The sequence below is a fragment of the Pseudorasbora parva genome, chromosome 4, assembly GCF_024679245.1.
Source record: "Pseudorasbora parva isolate DD20220531a chromosome 4, ASM2467924v1, whole genome shotgun sequence".
Lineage (NCBI taxonomy): Eukaryota > Metazoa > Chordata > Actinopteri > Cypriniformes > Gobionidae > Pseudorasbora > Pseudorasbora parva.
Window position 1 is genome coordinate 28,333,176 of NC_090175.1, and position 16,177 is coordinate 28,349,352.

General features: G+C 39.2%; 1 protein-coding gene across 18 annotated transcripts in view; it reads left to right on the forward strand.

Annotated features, from left to right (window-relative positions):
- The first annotated feature begins 658 nt into the window (after nucleotides 1-658).
- The window catches only part of rims1b (regulating synaptic membrane exocytosis 1b), a 116,295-nt gene continuing 100,776 nt past the window's right edge, over nucleotides 659-16,177 (forward strand). For 10 of the 18 annotated variants that reach the window (XM_067441447.1, XM_067441450.1, XM_067441455.1 and 7 more), the window contains exon 1: nucleotides 732-1,094. In XM_067441447.1, coding sequence (XP_067297548.1) covers nucleotides 928-1,094 — 167 coding nt within the window. In that variant the 5' untranslated portion in view covers nucleotides 732-927. Of the gene's footprint in view, nucleotides 1,095-16,177 lie in introns of all 18 variants that reach the window. The other 8 variants (XM_067441457.1, XM_067441460.1, XM_067441461.1 and 5 more) reach the window with 2 other exon arrangements.

Genomic DNA, 16,177 nt, shown 5'->3' on the forward strand with positions numbered 1-16,177 from the left:
CTGTTGCACTTACGTTAGATGTAATCGTCAACATTCAAATGAATCAACTAATATTTAATCTTATAGCCTTGCTTTTAAACTCGGCCATGCATTCAAAAAACAATTTTACAGCTATTTTTTAAAGATGTCTAGATGATTTATGTTATGAGCACATTAGACTTTTTGCGGATAATTTCATTACAGACATCCCTCAGTCAGACAAAACAGTCGAATTGATCGTATTTAAGTGGTCCGCTGAAGCCATTCTAAAAATAGCCTGGCGAGAGTGAGCGCCGAACTACTGCCAGTGCCAGCTACTCCTTAAAAATACAGAGATGCGAACGTAGCCCACTTGTGAAGGTGCGTGGTCGAGCACACACACACGAGTCGACACGACACACCGATATGAAAAAGGAAACGGGAATGTAATTTGTATACAACTGTTTTTTTTTCTTTTTTCAATTTCACAAATATGCAAAGAGTGTAGCCTCGCGGCCGCGGATTTCCATTGAATATTTCTCTCAGAGAGAGAGAGAGAGAGAGAGAGAGAGAGAGAGAGAGAGAGAGAGAGAGAGAGAGAGAGAGAGAGAGAGAGACGGACTCCGCCTTTGCCATCGCCCAATACCGAGCCCCCGGTTCAGTGAAGGGGGAAATCACAGATCTGCTAGCTAATGCCGGAGTCCCTCTGTTTGCGTCGTCTCCTGGCGTAGAGATGATGGGTTTCCCGTAACTGGAGGTGGAGGGGAGAGGCGGGGTGGGGGTAGCGAGAAAAGAGGAGGGGTGGGAAAAAAACACGAAGAGAAACAAAAGCACAGTTGTGGGTGCCTAAAACCATGCGAGATTTGCACTATTCTAAAAGAACGCTGCTCTATCCGTGGACCATGTCGTGAGGTGTGGCTCCAGCGCTCGGGAGACTGCCAATAGATACGCCTGGGAGCAGGGCAAAAGATGTCCGCCTCGGTAGGGCCCCAGAGCGGCCCTCGCCCACCCACCGTGCCGGCTCCCATGCCTGATATGCCGGACTTGAGTCACCTCACGGAGGAGGAAAGGAAAATCATCATGGCAGTGATGGTTCGGCAAAGGGAAGAAGAGGAGAAGGAAGAAGCCATGCTAAAGTAAGGGCTGGACGATTTCCTTTGTGTATCCACATACGTTTTCGACACTTTCAGTTTTCTTTTGAGGCTTAGCTTCATGACCTTTCACTACCCGTCACACCCGTAATGTGCGATTGCGATTCCCTGAAATCGTATGAAGTGCTTTTGGAGCTTTGCGCGTTAGGAAGTAGCCTGGTGATTAAAATCGTCTGGTTGCAACGGCCTCTGCACATAGAAAGCGTGAGTTAATGCAACAGATGAGCTTTGTATAGCTTGGTTTTAACAGTGGTTGCAGTGTGTGAGTAGAAATTAGCCAGATTCGAGGTCAGGCGAGTTACAGGTGCACCATGGAGAGCAGTCGGAGAGATGGGGCGTGACAGAACGAGGATGAATCATACTTCCCAACTGCGAGCCACCCCACTCCACCCGATGCTCCTCCGGGGGCAACACAAGGTGCTCTTCTCCCTCAAGCAGTCGCCAAAACACTTTTATATGGTGGGATTGTATAATGCAGCGAATGTTGTATTGGCGAAAGGCTGTTGTGTCAGGCTTGCACGCTGGTGTGGAAAGCAAGAAAGCACGTCTAATGTGATGCACGTTAAACGACAGTAGCTAAGCTAAAACGGCTGTTTTATGTTTACTGGCAATATATACAAAGATATCCACAATCTATAGATATACAGTCTTTCGCCGCTTTACAACCGGGGTGTGGTTCGTGCTTGACTCGCGATTATTTCGCCAGGCTTTGGACGACTACGAACTAAAATGAACATTTTAAAGACATAGAATACTGTAAGTTACGACTGTAGAGATTATCGTGTATTTCGAGATCTAAAATACAATTTCTTCTCATGTGACAACCATCACCTCCCTCTCGTTGGCATGAATGATTTGGAGAAGAAGCGCTGTCGTGCGCTAGGCTCTGACTGAGTTGCGTTTCGCGTATTCTCTTACTGTTACTCTTCAGACGGAAATGACGTGATAGAACATTGAGGCGAGGTTATGTAATTTTTCCTATATGACGACAAATCTGCAACGGAAATGGTAATCTATAGCTTTGACCATGCGATGATTGAGTCATAGGCGCCACTACATCACGACTCACCAGCCACATCTGGAAATGTGTGTGCTCAGAAGTGAAGCATATTTCAAAATGAACAATACACAACAAAGTGTTTTCCAATATGCCACTCTCTGTAAGGTAACTTTCACTGTGTTTTATACTATTCACAAAATATGGATAGGCATAATGTTTAGTGTAATTTTACATGCTTAATGAATCATGTGTACATTTTGAAAATAGTTTTCACTTTGCCTAAGTATTTTTGCTCTTCTCTGTCCACATGCAGAATACATATTCGAAAAACATTAGGCAAGTCCCTGGTTGTATTCAGTTGACACTTTACCACACTCAAAAAAATGGTTCAGGCCCTTCATTAATACAACACATTTAAATGATGTTCACTTTACTTAACCATATCTAATTTTGATACAATTCAATTTAATTGTGTTCCGTCAGCCTAATATATTTACAACTGAAGTTTACCTAATTAATTTGTGTTGAAACTACATAAAATATTTGTGTTGACATAACTAACTGGACAGTGGATCTGTAGTTCCCAGCATGCTTTGCAAGGGACTAAATTATGAGAGTAAATTTAGGGATTAAAGTGTTAATTTATGGTTTTCTGTAAAGGGAAAGATGTTGTTAGTTAATGTTAGTGTTTAATGTTCAGTTCTGTTGGACATTTAGAGGAGTTTCTGTAATGTTTTTGAATTCTGTGGTTACCATTTTGCTGAAGAGTGGTGCCTGGGCTTAGGCTCTGGGCACTCAGTGATCTATGCTAATATTAGGCATTACATCACCCTTTTCTTAAATGTCGCATTCTTCGTGATTTTAGTTAGTGTGTAATGTTGCTGTTAGAGCATAAATAATACCTGTAAAATTATAAAGCTCAAAGTTCAATGCCAAGCGAGATATTTTATTTAACAGAAGTTCCCTTATTAAAGCCTACAGCGAACGGCCGGTTTGGACTACAGCAGGAAGTGCAGGGATGTAATGACATCACTAGAACCGTTTGTTGACTAACCCTCCGCCCACAAGAACACGCAAAATAGGGGGCGTGGTCTTGTTGCTCTCCCACGTGGAGAAGAGCGCGCATTCAGCGCTTGCATCTCCCCGTTATGGTAAGAGATGGGACCTTTCCGGGCAAAGTGCGCTAAGCTGCTGTCCAATCACAACACGGGAAGCGCTGGCCCAATCAGAACTCGTTACGTATTTTTGAAGGAGGGACTTCATAGAACAAGGAAATCAGGCCGTTTTTAGGACAGAGAGAACAGCGGTGAACAGATAAGCAAATTGTGTGAAAAATACTGTTTACACGCGAAACATGAACTCATGTTATATTGCACACTGTAAACATAATCAAAGCTTCGAAAACACACGAAGAACGGGACCTTTAAATTATTATTATATACATTGTGTATGATGGTGAAAGTATTACACGTTCAAAAAAGTCATGATATAAGTATAAAAATATTACTTAAACTGTATTTGATAAAAGTTTGAGTTTTGGACCAACTCAATTACATTGTTCAAAACTGGGTTTGACCAACTCAATTGCATTTCATTGCATGAATTACACATACTTATTGGCTACACATACTTATTGGATGGAAAACCTGCCCTCAATTAAATTGAGTTTGTCCAATGAGTTATTTTTTTGAGTGCAATGCCATGGGAGAGAGGTGAATTCCATGATTCAGGCCATTCATAGATAAGACACATTTAAATGATGTTTACTTTACTTAATTCAATAAAGTTGTGTGTGTCGAAGCCTAATATATTTAAAACTGAAGTTTACTTAAATAATTTGCTTTAAAACTACATTAAATATTTGTGCTGACATAACTAACTGGGCAGTGGATCTGTAGTTCCCAGCATGCTTTGCAATGGACTGCGCTATAGAAAATGAATGGATTAAAGTGTTATTTTATGTGTTTTTCAGTAAAGGGAAAGATGTCATTAGTTTACGTTAGTGTTTAATGTTCAGTTATGTTGGACATTTGTTCAGTTATATTGGACATGGGCACAGATTTACTTTTTAACATTTTTCATAAAGTGCCTTCTCAGACAGTAGGCGATTTCATACATCATCAAATCATCATAGATGACAGGAGAGCACACTTAATTTTTACCACTCAAACCCATTATGTCCATCGATATTTAGAGAAATGTGACGGTGGTAGCTAATAAGGAACTCTTCAGTATGCTTTATGTTATTTGACCTTGTATTAAATTGGTCAGGTTGACTTTTAAGTTAGCATTAGTTTGGCTTACGTTTGCTGTAATCAGCAGTATTTGATGAAATGCTTGTCTGAGATATTATATTGGTATATTATTTGATGATGGTAACTGTGTTTTATCTCAGTCTAAGCTGAGAACAGGCCAGTTGGGACAGATAAAACTCTGTAATCAAGCTGCTCAAATGGTTTCGGGCAGCCTTGAGAACAAGTCAGAGCTAATCATTGAGAGGTGATGTGTGTATGCAGCACCTGGTCAGCTCACATAGTATGTGCCATCACACACACACACGATCACACTGATGCTAATGTGCTCACATCACATCTGTATGCAAAGTTAAGAAAAAAACAAAAGCTTAATCACAACCACTTGTATTCATTTTCAAACTTTTCAATTATGATTACAAAGGCAAATTATATATTAATGTATGACCTTAAAACAGTGCATGATTTTTTAACATGCTTTTTGTCATTTGCATCACCATATGTTTGGCATTTATGATAAAGTAAACTTATTTGATAGTCATGATACAAGATCTCAAAGACTAAGCAAGATAAAGGTTGCTTCAATTAGTTAAATTAGTATTTTAAGTTTATTTAGTAGGGTTTTATTTAGATGGTATGTTATGAGCCGGGCATTTCGTTTCCTAAATGCCATGGAACCATAACAGAAACATGACTTTCCCACCGGAACACGCCTCCTCAACCGGAGTGAGTGGGAGAAGAGCTTCTAAATGAATGGATTTAATAGGGGAAACTGTGAAAATGCAAGTAAAAGAAACGATCATCAGTTTAAACTAAATTTTGGACTCTATATAGTGTTGCTTATAACTTACCCAACATCCAGTGATCATGGATATTGACGTGCAGTCAGGAATAGTGTTTCCTGACATTTATATGAGCCTGATTTCAATGCCGGGGAAATACATGAAGCAAATTTGCCTGTGCACGCTTTATATGAATACAATATAGGTCTGGGTGATCACTTCAGTTTACATCAATGTTATATTGTATCATCATATCATCCAGCACTAAAACTTATCGTTTTATCATATCGTATGTTTTTTTTTTCTTTTCTTTTCTCAATGCTTATTTAAAAACATCCAATCATGCAGAATATGCGGTGGTAAATATTTAACTGATGAGTTGTCAATACATATCGTTTTACCCCAAAATGCAACATTTTGACACAATATGATAACTGCAAATCCACAGTCTAGTTGTGTATGTGAAAAAAAGTCTCCTTTTGCTTCTGTTTTCTGTAGCTTTTGGCAGTCTGTAAGAATAAACAGGCCTATTTGTAGTCAATCTCAGTGCTCTTTCCCGTTTTAAATGTGTTTGTGTGTTTTTCTCTACATTCACGCTGAACATTTATGCTACTGCTTAGTCTTTTTGCCACTCAGCAGGCGTAACAGGCAGCGACGTCATGTGCATACCCTCTATAAAATGTTGCCACATTCATATTCATCTGTTTAGAAAAAAATTTAACAAACTTTTAGTGCCACGCACAGGACATAATACTTTGAAAGTGCAGCAAGCATTTCAGAGTGTCATTTTGCAATGTTTGCACAAGGATGTTTTTTCCAGTGAGCCTGGTTGTGTATTTATGCTGAAGAAAATCAAATTAAAATCGTGTAAAAATAAAAAATTATTGTGACAAGCTAAATGCCGCCACCACCCCCCCTCTTCATTGGAGAGTGTTCGCCCTGGAGTCCAGAACATTGTTTTGTTCACAAACCCTGCATCCAGCTTGCAGTTGTATTGGCTGTGAGTTTGTGGATTCTGCTACATCCAAATGGAGGGAATAAATGCCATGTGTGTTCTTATGAGAAACCAGATAAAAAGTGTTTAGGATTATTAGGTTAGGATAAACACAGTGCTTTGTATAGAAGATAAAGATGTATGCAAAGATATGGAATTAATATTACTTGGCTGTATGTGTACAAAATAGACACATGCAATCGGTGGAACATTTTGGTATGGTTCTCTCAAATTTATGAACAAACGTTCTTCCAGTAAAGCTAATACATGTTTATTCAAAGTTATCTGGTCTACACCATAAAAAATGCTGGGTTAAAAACTACCCAAGTTTGGTTGAAAATGGACAAACCCAGAAATTGGGTTGTTTGAACCCAGTGAATGGACCCATTCAAACAACCCAATTTCTGGGTTTGTCCATCTTCAACCCAACGTGGGCTGTTTTTACACAGCGTTTTTTAGAGTGAATCTGTTCTCCAAATGATAGCACAGAAACATTATTTATACTTCGTTCATTGAGTGTTTTTTTTTCTTCCTGAAATGTTTTATTTGGAAATTCTTCTAACATTATTTAAATGTTGCTACTTATTTCAGAATGTTCAGAACATTCAAAAGTAACAACCATTTAAAAAATAAAAATAAATAATGTTCATAGAAGATTAAGAAATTAAGTTTTCATAACTTAATGGGAACGCAGGCAAAACATTCTTTTTCAAATTTTTGTTTGCTGGGACTCAGGGAAGGCATACAAAGGGATACAATGGCCTGATGATACAAAACCTGCATCATTTAAGCCAATGAAGTTAAAATAATATTTAATTCGAATCATTTTAGAAACATTTGCTATAGGCCTCATTGTTTCTTTTCCAATGTGACTACTAGTGAAATATTGGTAGCCATTTTTCCTTCTAGACTTATGAAACAGGTTCAGTTGTTAAGGACAGCCTCTTGCCAGACTGCAATCTCAAAACAGTAGCTTGCTTAAGAAAAGGCTTTATAAAAAGATCATGTTTCTTACCAAAATCCCTTTGTTGAAAAGATCAGTTTGTTGGATCATCTTTGGATCCTCTTGTTCCTTTCCTTTTTTCTTAGCATATAAGGAAGGATTCAAGGTTTCTGAGAGAAAAAATGTAAGCATTAAATTATGAATTAGAGCTGAAAATAGCTCACACTTGGAAGTCATTGCTGAAATATTTAAAAATTGAGCTTGTCATGGGCTTCTGTAGATGTTCGCAGTCTATTTTAAACCTGTTTATTTTTTACCTTCCCTTATGAATTCTCACTTACATTTAATTGTGTGTGAGCAAGAGTCGGCTATAGCTTTTTGAATATGCTTGCTTTGAGATGTGAAGCGGTTCATCTGCTCTTCTAACACTAAACTGCCCTGACCAAGCACAGGAATTGAGTAGTTAATAATGCAGCAACAAACAGTTAATAGCTATTTCATGTTTGCACATAAATGTTATGGTCATTTGACCTCCTTTGAAACATGTTAGTTAGAGGATGATCATGATTAATTATCAGCTATATAGTTCAGTCTTAAAGGTGTCTGGTAAGCATAGGTTATCATGAGATTCTGGTAAGAGGCCTATAAAAACAGGGCATTCTCTTACATGATGTAAAAAGAGTAAAAATTTTCTGAGGAAAATGGACAGAAAAGTTGCTTTTTAGCACTCAACAACATGAAAGTTTAATGAACAAACATTCTTCATGCTGCCTGGGAATTGTGTGTGTGTGTGTGTGTGTGTGTGTGTGTGTGTGTGTGTGTGTGTGTGTGTGTGTGTGTGTGTGTGTGTGTGTGTGTGTGTGTGTGTGTGTGTGTGTGTGTGTGTGACCAGTCAGAGAAATCCCCAGTTTACCAAAGCAATGCTCACTAATACAATCACCAATTAGCATCATATCAGTTTATCAATGAATGGCCTTTATACATGAGCATGCATGCATATATACCTGTATTTGTAGAACAATATTAAAACAACTCAACTCAGAAAAACTGCAGCAAAAAACAACAACAAAAAAACAAAAAACAATAGGGAGCCGGAAGTCTTGTCATGCGAATATCAAAAAATAAAGGTAGAGAGAGTAAGTGACAGAATAAGAGAGTAGTTATAGCGTCCATTACAAAAGACACTCAAGGCACATTTAGCAGTCTATAAATATAAAACCTTTCCAACAACAACAAACATGCTGACATCCTTATTTTTCCAGGTATATGTATGTGTTATAATTCCAAGCCTTTTATGAAGGAATCATACATGCAATATAATTATTACATGATACAGTTGACTTTTATCATCATGGATTGCAGTCAGTTTAGACAATTAATGGATTTTTCCCATTTTGCAACAAATTTATATTAGTAACTAGTTATACATTTATTTTCTAAAGGGGCTTGATCTACTTTTCTAGAACTTGCACCCACATATAATACTTTCTCAAAGGTTTGAAAATTATAAAAATGTTACATTATTTATGCTTTTTGCCACATGATTAATAGAGCAGATGTGTCTTTGGTCAGGTCACATCTGAAGTGCCAACTCATGGGATCAAATGAGCAGGAGAAAAAAACTGGGAGCAATTTTCCTGCATGTGCGAAGTACAAATAGTGTGTTCTAGCCTGGCAAGCCAGACCCACATCAAGATGTTTGGTCTGGAAACTCACCATTGACAGGGCTCAATCCGAGGGGCGGGATAAACGGTTGTCTTTCAAATTCCCTCTGCACGGCGTGCACACAATCGGATAGTGCTACAACCAACCAGAGCAATGAAGGTGAAGCAGAGCTCGTTGGCAGATTAAACTTGCGCCGTATCCGGTCGGCAAAACTCTGAACTCATCTTTCCTTTTTAAGAATGACTTCAGTGCCGTTCTTTGTTCTTTTCTCAGAGAAAAGCCTTAGGCTGTGTGTCCACCAAAGCGTTTTTAGCCAGCTGAAAACACCTTGCTATGAGCACTTGAGAGCGTTTTGGCAGGCAGTGTTTTTTCTCCTCAGTTGAGACTTTGCTTGTTGTTATGATACGGAAAATCTCTAATTAAAAAGGTCTTTTAAATTTCACAGATGTTCCTGTATTGATTCTATATAAAATGGCAGATACAATGTAAAGTATTTGCTCTGGCATTTGTTTTAAATCATTTTGTTCTGTTGCTTGTTGTCATCTGATGACAACACGCAGAATGTGGCAGTTGGTCTGTGTTGTGTTTCCCTCCTCCTCCACTGTGATTGGACGGCTGGGTGAAAAGTGATGAGTGCTGCGTTTTAAAAGAAACGTTGAAGTTGAACATTCTTCAACTCTCAGCGACCAGTAAAAAACGCTGAGCGCTCAGCGCGTGAGCTTGAAATACTCGCTCAGCGCCTCGTTGCGCTCCAGGCGTTCTAAAAACACGGCGATCTCATTGAAAACAATTGAAAACGCCGGCCAGCAGCGTGAAAAAAACGCTTTGGTGGACACACAGCCTTTCTCCAAGTCTTCCAGAGTTGCGGTCAAAGCCGATTCGAAAGACCGCCGTTCGCCAGCTTCTGTGTTTACTAGAAGCATGCAAGCGCAATTCGGCTGTCATTATGTTAAGCCCCGCCCACTGACACTATACACAATGTGATTGGCCCGACCAGAGTTTGGCTTTTACAGCTCAGAAGTGTATTGAGAGTTGCTAGATGACACTTGCGGCGAATTAGATTTGCTGCCGCTAGGGTGCGTCTAGATTTCTAGGCTAAGTGTGTTACTGTATTCAAAGGTGAAATATGTAAGATGTTAAAATACATTCTTTTAATCCAGTTTATTGTTCATTGCATGTATGTAAACCTGTGCTAGATGTCTGACCACTTTGCAGTGTTATTCTTTTTCACTGTTTTAAAACATAGTCAAAATAGCAGACACCTTAGTTCTGCTGAGCTGTATCATTGTTTTCTTTGGTCTAAGGGTCGGGTCTCTAAATAAGAGTAATTTTTGTCAATTTAGCTATTATTTTGTCTTGTGATGTAAACATATTTAACGTAAAATAGAGATGAATGTAATCTCTCTCTCTCTCTCTCTCTCTCTCTCTCTCTCTCTCTCTCTCTCTCTCTCTCTCTCTCTCTCTCTCTCTCTCTCTCTCTCTCTCTCTCTCTCTCTCTCTCTCTCTCTCTCTCTCTCTCTCTCTCTCTCTCTCTCTCTCTCTCGTTTTAATTACAACCCCAAATCAGAAAAAGTTGGGACAGTTTGGAAATGAATGTAATCCTGTAACCCTGGCTTTTGGACTTGTTGCTGGTAACAGTCTGGATGATCCTTTTCTTCTTTGGTCCAGAGCACACAGCGTCCATTCCTCCCAAAAAATACCTGAAATACTGATTCATCTGACCACAGTACACATTTCCACTGTGCGATGGTCCATCCCAGATGCCTCCGAGCCCAGAGAAGTCGACGGCGCTTCTGGACACTGTTAACATAAGGCTTCCTTTTGGCACAGTACAGTTTTAACTGGCATTTGTGGATGTAACTACGTATTGTGGTACTTGACAAAGGTTTGCCAAAGTAGTCCTGAGCCCATGTGGTGATATCGCTTATAGATGAATGACGATTCTTGATGCAGTGCCGCCTGAGGGATCGGAGATCACGGTTGTTCAGCTTAGGCTTGCGGCCTTGTCCTTTACGCACTGAAATTCCTCCGATTCCTTGAATCTTGTAATTATGTTATGCACTGTTTAATGTGAAATATACAAATCTCTTCCTATCTTTCTTTGAGGAACATTGTTTTTAAACATTTCAATAATTTTCTCACGTATTTGTTGGCAAACTGGCGATCCTCTGCCCATCTTTGCTCCTAAAGGATTAAATCTTTCTTGGATGCTGCTTTTGTTCCAAATCATAATTTCAATCACCTGTTGACATCACCTGTTTCAAATCACATCATTATTTAACCCTTTTACCTCATTACTAGCCCTAAATTTCTCCTGTCCCAACTTTTTTTGAAATGTGTTGCAGGTCTGCGTATGCATATTTACAAATGACATGAAGTTGACCGGACAAAACATGAAATATTTTGTGTACATATTGTCTGCAATGAAATACAAGTCAAAGTAATTTTAGAAATCACTTCTTTTTTATTTTATTTGCACATTCCCTACTGTCCCAACTTTTTCTGATTTGGGGTTGTATAAACATTTAGTAGCTTCAGGGTTTATGTCAACTTCTGACAATATGCGCACCAGACTGTACTGTACTATAGTACACTCACTGACTGAATCATTTGACCAGTTCTTACATATCCTCAATCAGTTGCAGTATGTGATTATATATATATATATATATATATATATATATATATATATATATATATATATATATATATATATATATATATATATATGAAATGTACTTTCACTGTTGATACTTTGGTAAATTTAATAGGCCGATTTAGTATTTTTCTCATGACCTACTTTCATTGACTAGTCTATTCTCGGGCTATGGTTAAATGTCTATTAAATTTTCACTGACAGCCCAAATTTTGCCTTGTTTTAGCCTAGATGACTATTAGACGCAAAATTAAACCTACTTGGACTGGAACCATTGGCCATGGTGACTTAAGCCTCTCCTTCATTATCACCACTTTTCCATTGCTTCCTCTCTTTGGCCTCCCTTATGATGGATAAGAATAGATGCTAACATATGAGCTGATTGAATGATCGATACTTGTCTTTCTTTCCGCTCCTCTGTATAGTTTCAAATAGATGTAATGGTGGGTGAATAGATTTTGCTTTTATGAATGAACTTCATTTATAATGAGTCTCACAACATGTAAAGGTCGTACAGTAATAATTTCATCCAGGCAATATTGCAAAAAAAAAAAAAAAAAAAAATAGTGTTCTGTAACTATTGATCATTCTACATATTGCGTTTTCCATCTGTAAACTCATTAAAAGCATAAATGGGTGGTAAGTCCTCTTAGGGTTAAGCCATGTTTGTGTAGTTGATCCAACTAGACACTTTCAATTAATTTGTGAAAAATAGAGAAACAACCAAGCGAGGGAATCAGCTATAGTGAGACGGAAATAGTCCCTTTTCTCTGCTCTGCTCACTGTCCTTATTCTCTCTTTCCCTCTCCCTGTCTATTCTTCCAACTGTCCATCCTTCATTGCTCTTGCTCACACCTCACACCTACCCTTCTGATGTAATCAACGGGTGATAATTACTAGCCATGCCATGTCAGAGAGAGAGAGAGAGAGAGAGAGAGAGAGAGAGAGAGAGAGAGAGAGAGAGAGAGAGAGAGAGAGAGAGAGAGAGAGAGAGAGAGAGAGAGAGAGAGAGAGATTCTGATGTCTGGGGGGCATTTTAAGGCTATGCATGGATCATGAAAACTTGAGCAATGAAGAGCTGTTTGGATAGTACACACTAGGGGGATATTCCTTTTTCTGACTTGTAAAAAATTCCTCAGCCTTTGTCTTTTAATTCAACAATATCACATTAGGACATTAGGTTTAATATTGTGTATGTTATATTTTAGACACAATATTACCATTTGGTCAATTATTTGGTCCACCAGCAAAATAAATTTCCAAACAATTATGTGGCTTAACATTAGTGGCATTCCTGAATGAATCTGTGTTGTTTAATGAGTCAGTAATTAATGAATGAATACGTGGCTAACATACTCTTTTAGCCTACTTTTTACAGTAAGAGTAGTGTGCTAATTCACAATGTTTTTGAATTATTTGTTTGAGGGAATGATTCAGTGACTCACTCTTGAAGACAGTTATTTGTTTTGTTCCTGAATAGGGTTGGGCAGATAGACAATGCCATCGCCGATGGCTGACAGACATCACAGTGTTGAGCCAGCATTGTTATTTCACCGCCCCACCCACCCCACAAATAATGAAGTTGTTCACGATCACAATACAAATTACATTCAAATTCAAAACAGTTCAGTGAACACATTTTAAACACTAAAGATTTAATTGTGCAAAAAACGCCAACCAATTTAGGTAACTAGATGTTTTACACAAACTAAACCAATGATATTAAAATGGTGGAGCCATAGGTTTCCATCCATTTCAGCACCGTTTTCCTGTTTCTAGTTGCTGTTTCTAGGGTCTTCAACCCTGCTCATGAAGAGTTTAGCTCCAACCCTAATCAAAGACAGCTAAAGCTAATAAAGCTCTTAAGGATCACTTGTTGAAAATACACAGGCAGGTGTGCTGAGGCAGGTTGGAAATAAATTTTGCAGGCAAGTGGGTCCCCAGGTGGGTTGAAGACCTCTGCTCTAGTAGTTTTATCTAAAGCCAAACGCACTTCATTCAAGCCCTTTCAGCTCCTCTCGTGTTCTCTTTTTCTCCAGACGCGTGCTACATTAACGGAGCTTAACGCTCAAACGCAACCCCCGAATGTCATCGACCGTCGTGATGTTTCACTGCAGACATCGTCTGACGCTAATTTGGTAGACATTACCCAATCCTATTCCTGAATGATTAAGTGGAATTAATGATTCAATTAGTTACTCATACTCACTTGTCGCCACCTTCTGACATGGCAATATAACCTGCAAAAAGTGTTAAAAACCCCCTGGAACCTGTAAAACAGACAAGTGGAGTGATACAAACAATGAAAGTCTCAGTGCTGTTGCTGGACTAGCACTCTTGTAATGCCGCTCAGGCAATCCGATTTGAGGATCGGAACTAAATGTTTTATAATTGTTAATATTTTCGTGTGAAGTTGTTAAAGGGGGGTGAAATGCTGATTCATGCATACTGAGCTTTTTACACTGTTAAAGACTTGGATTCCCATCCTAAACATAGACAAAGTTTCAAAAACTAATGTTGGACGTTTGATGGAGTATTTCTGTGTTAAAAATACTTCTTCCGGTTTCTCACAAGTTTCGAACAGTTTTTTTTTTGAGTATGGGTCCGCTTGACGTTGATAGAGTGGAAGGTCCTTGTATGGGCTGTAGGGGCTCTTCTCCCGGTAGGGTGCGTGCGCGCGTGACTAGAGCGAGAGAGCAAATGCACGCCCATAAAGACTGCTCTCTTTATGCAGATCCAGTCGTCCGTGAACACTTCTGTCACGCCGCGCTCCACTTATTCCTATGGGTGGAGTCAAGCGTCTTAAACGCTTCAGCACAGCATTCGTGTTGCAAAAGTGGATCTCAACGGTCACTGCTGTCACAGGACTTCACGAAATCAACAATATTACCAAAGAAGTGTGTTTTTGGTGTAGCAGTCCCAACGATAAAGGTTTACGGTCCTGCTTTGGAAACAGGCGGTGAGTAAAACTGCTTCAAATGTCTGTTGTTGTCTATCGTCGCGTAAGTAAACATCAGTAAAAAACACGATCGTGTATAACTTTAGTTAATTTATCAGTGGAGCATGCGATCTATGGTGTGTGTTTAAATACATTTGTTTAGCTGACCAATATGGGTGTCAGTGTGTTTATTGTAAAACCACCCAAACATAAACCTAGAGGACATTCTCACAAAGCGTGCTTCGTCATTCAAATGCGCTAGCGGTTACTCTATTGTTGTTCTATGTATAACGTTACACTAGTCTGACGTGCAAAACTGTTTTGCTTGCTACTGCTAAGGTTTAGTCGCATACAATAGTCCATAAACCGAATCGTGTCATCATAAACCACTAGTAAACCCACACAAATGTTGACAGGCAACTAAATGCAGTACATACCACAGAACGGACATCCTGCTGTTTTGCTGTTTCTCCTGTTCAATTTTTTTCAGCCTCCGGATCGGATTCTGGATCATATATGTATTAGTTGAATCTGATTGATAGCCATGGGTAATAGAGTAACGTTTTCTTCTCCACGCTTTAGGACGTCACCGTTTTGTGCGCGCTTGTCATTCTTTAGCTCCGCCCACACGATACGCCTCCAGCTGCTCGGCTTTTTTCGGAAAGACTCAGTACAGCCTATATTTCTTTTATAAGTATAATAAAACTAAAGACTTTTCGGAGATATGAAGGATGCAATACTACTCTATAGGTACTCAAGATTGACATGAGATTGACTGAAACTCAGTGTTTCACCCCCCCTTTAAATCTGATCAAGTTCGGATTTCACAGATTTCATACAAACAAAACACAAGTTTACCATATTTTAGTCAGGAATTTGGGTATCCCTATGTTGTGTTTTTCTTGGCAGAATGAGGTCATCCCATGTTCTCCAATCCCACAAGGAATTTTCTGACTAGTTGAAGAAAAGCTCAAAGTTCTCAGAGGCTTCCTGATGTCTTAGACTTTTTTTTGTCTATCTTAGGCACTTCTTCTTTGTGCTCATGGGATTTAGCACAGTTAAGTTACAAGTTTACAAATTTACATGTAGACATCACAGTGTTATTATCATCAGAGTCCGCCTTGGAGATAAGCAGTTATTTTTAGACTTGTTTTCCCTTTTGTTTAACCCTCAGAGTTTAACCCTAACCCTGAGCTAAACTCAGTTAGCCTAGAAATCTAGACGCACCTTAGCGGCGGCAAATTTAATCTGCCCGCGAGTGTCGTCTAGCAACTCTCAATACCCTTCTGAGCTGTATTCGCCTAACTCTTGCCGGGCCAATCACATTGTGTATAGAGTCGGTGGGCGGGGCCATAATGACGACGGCCGAGTTGCGCTTGCGTGCTTCTAGTAAACACAGAAACTGGCGAACGGCGGTCTTTCGAATCAGCTTTGACCGCGACTCTGGAAGACTTGGAGTTAAGCTTTTCTCTGAGAAAAAAATAAAGAACGGCACTGAAGTCATTCTTAAAAAGGGAAGATGTCTTCGGTGTTTTGCTGACCGGATACGGTGAATGTTTAATCTATCAACAAGCTCTGCTTCACCTTTGTTGCTCTGGTTGGTGTAGCGCTATCCTATCGCCTGCAGAGGGAGTTTGAAAGACAACCGTTTATCCCGCCCCTCAGATTGAGCCCTGTCAATGGTGAGTTTCCAGACCAAACATCTTGATGTGGATCTGGCTTGTCAGGCTAAAACTCAGTATGTCCCAACAAAAATATATTGATGGTTTTTGTCTGTTGACCAGCTATGTCTAGATCCACTGATTCATTAATATAGTATATTATATTAATGAATCAGT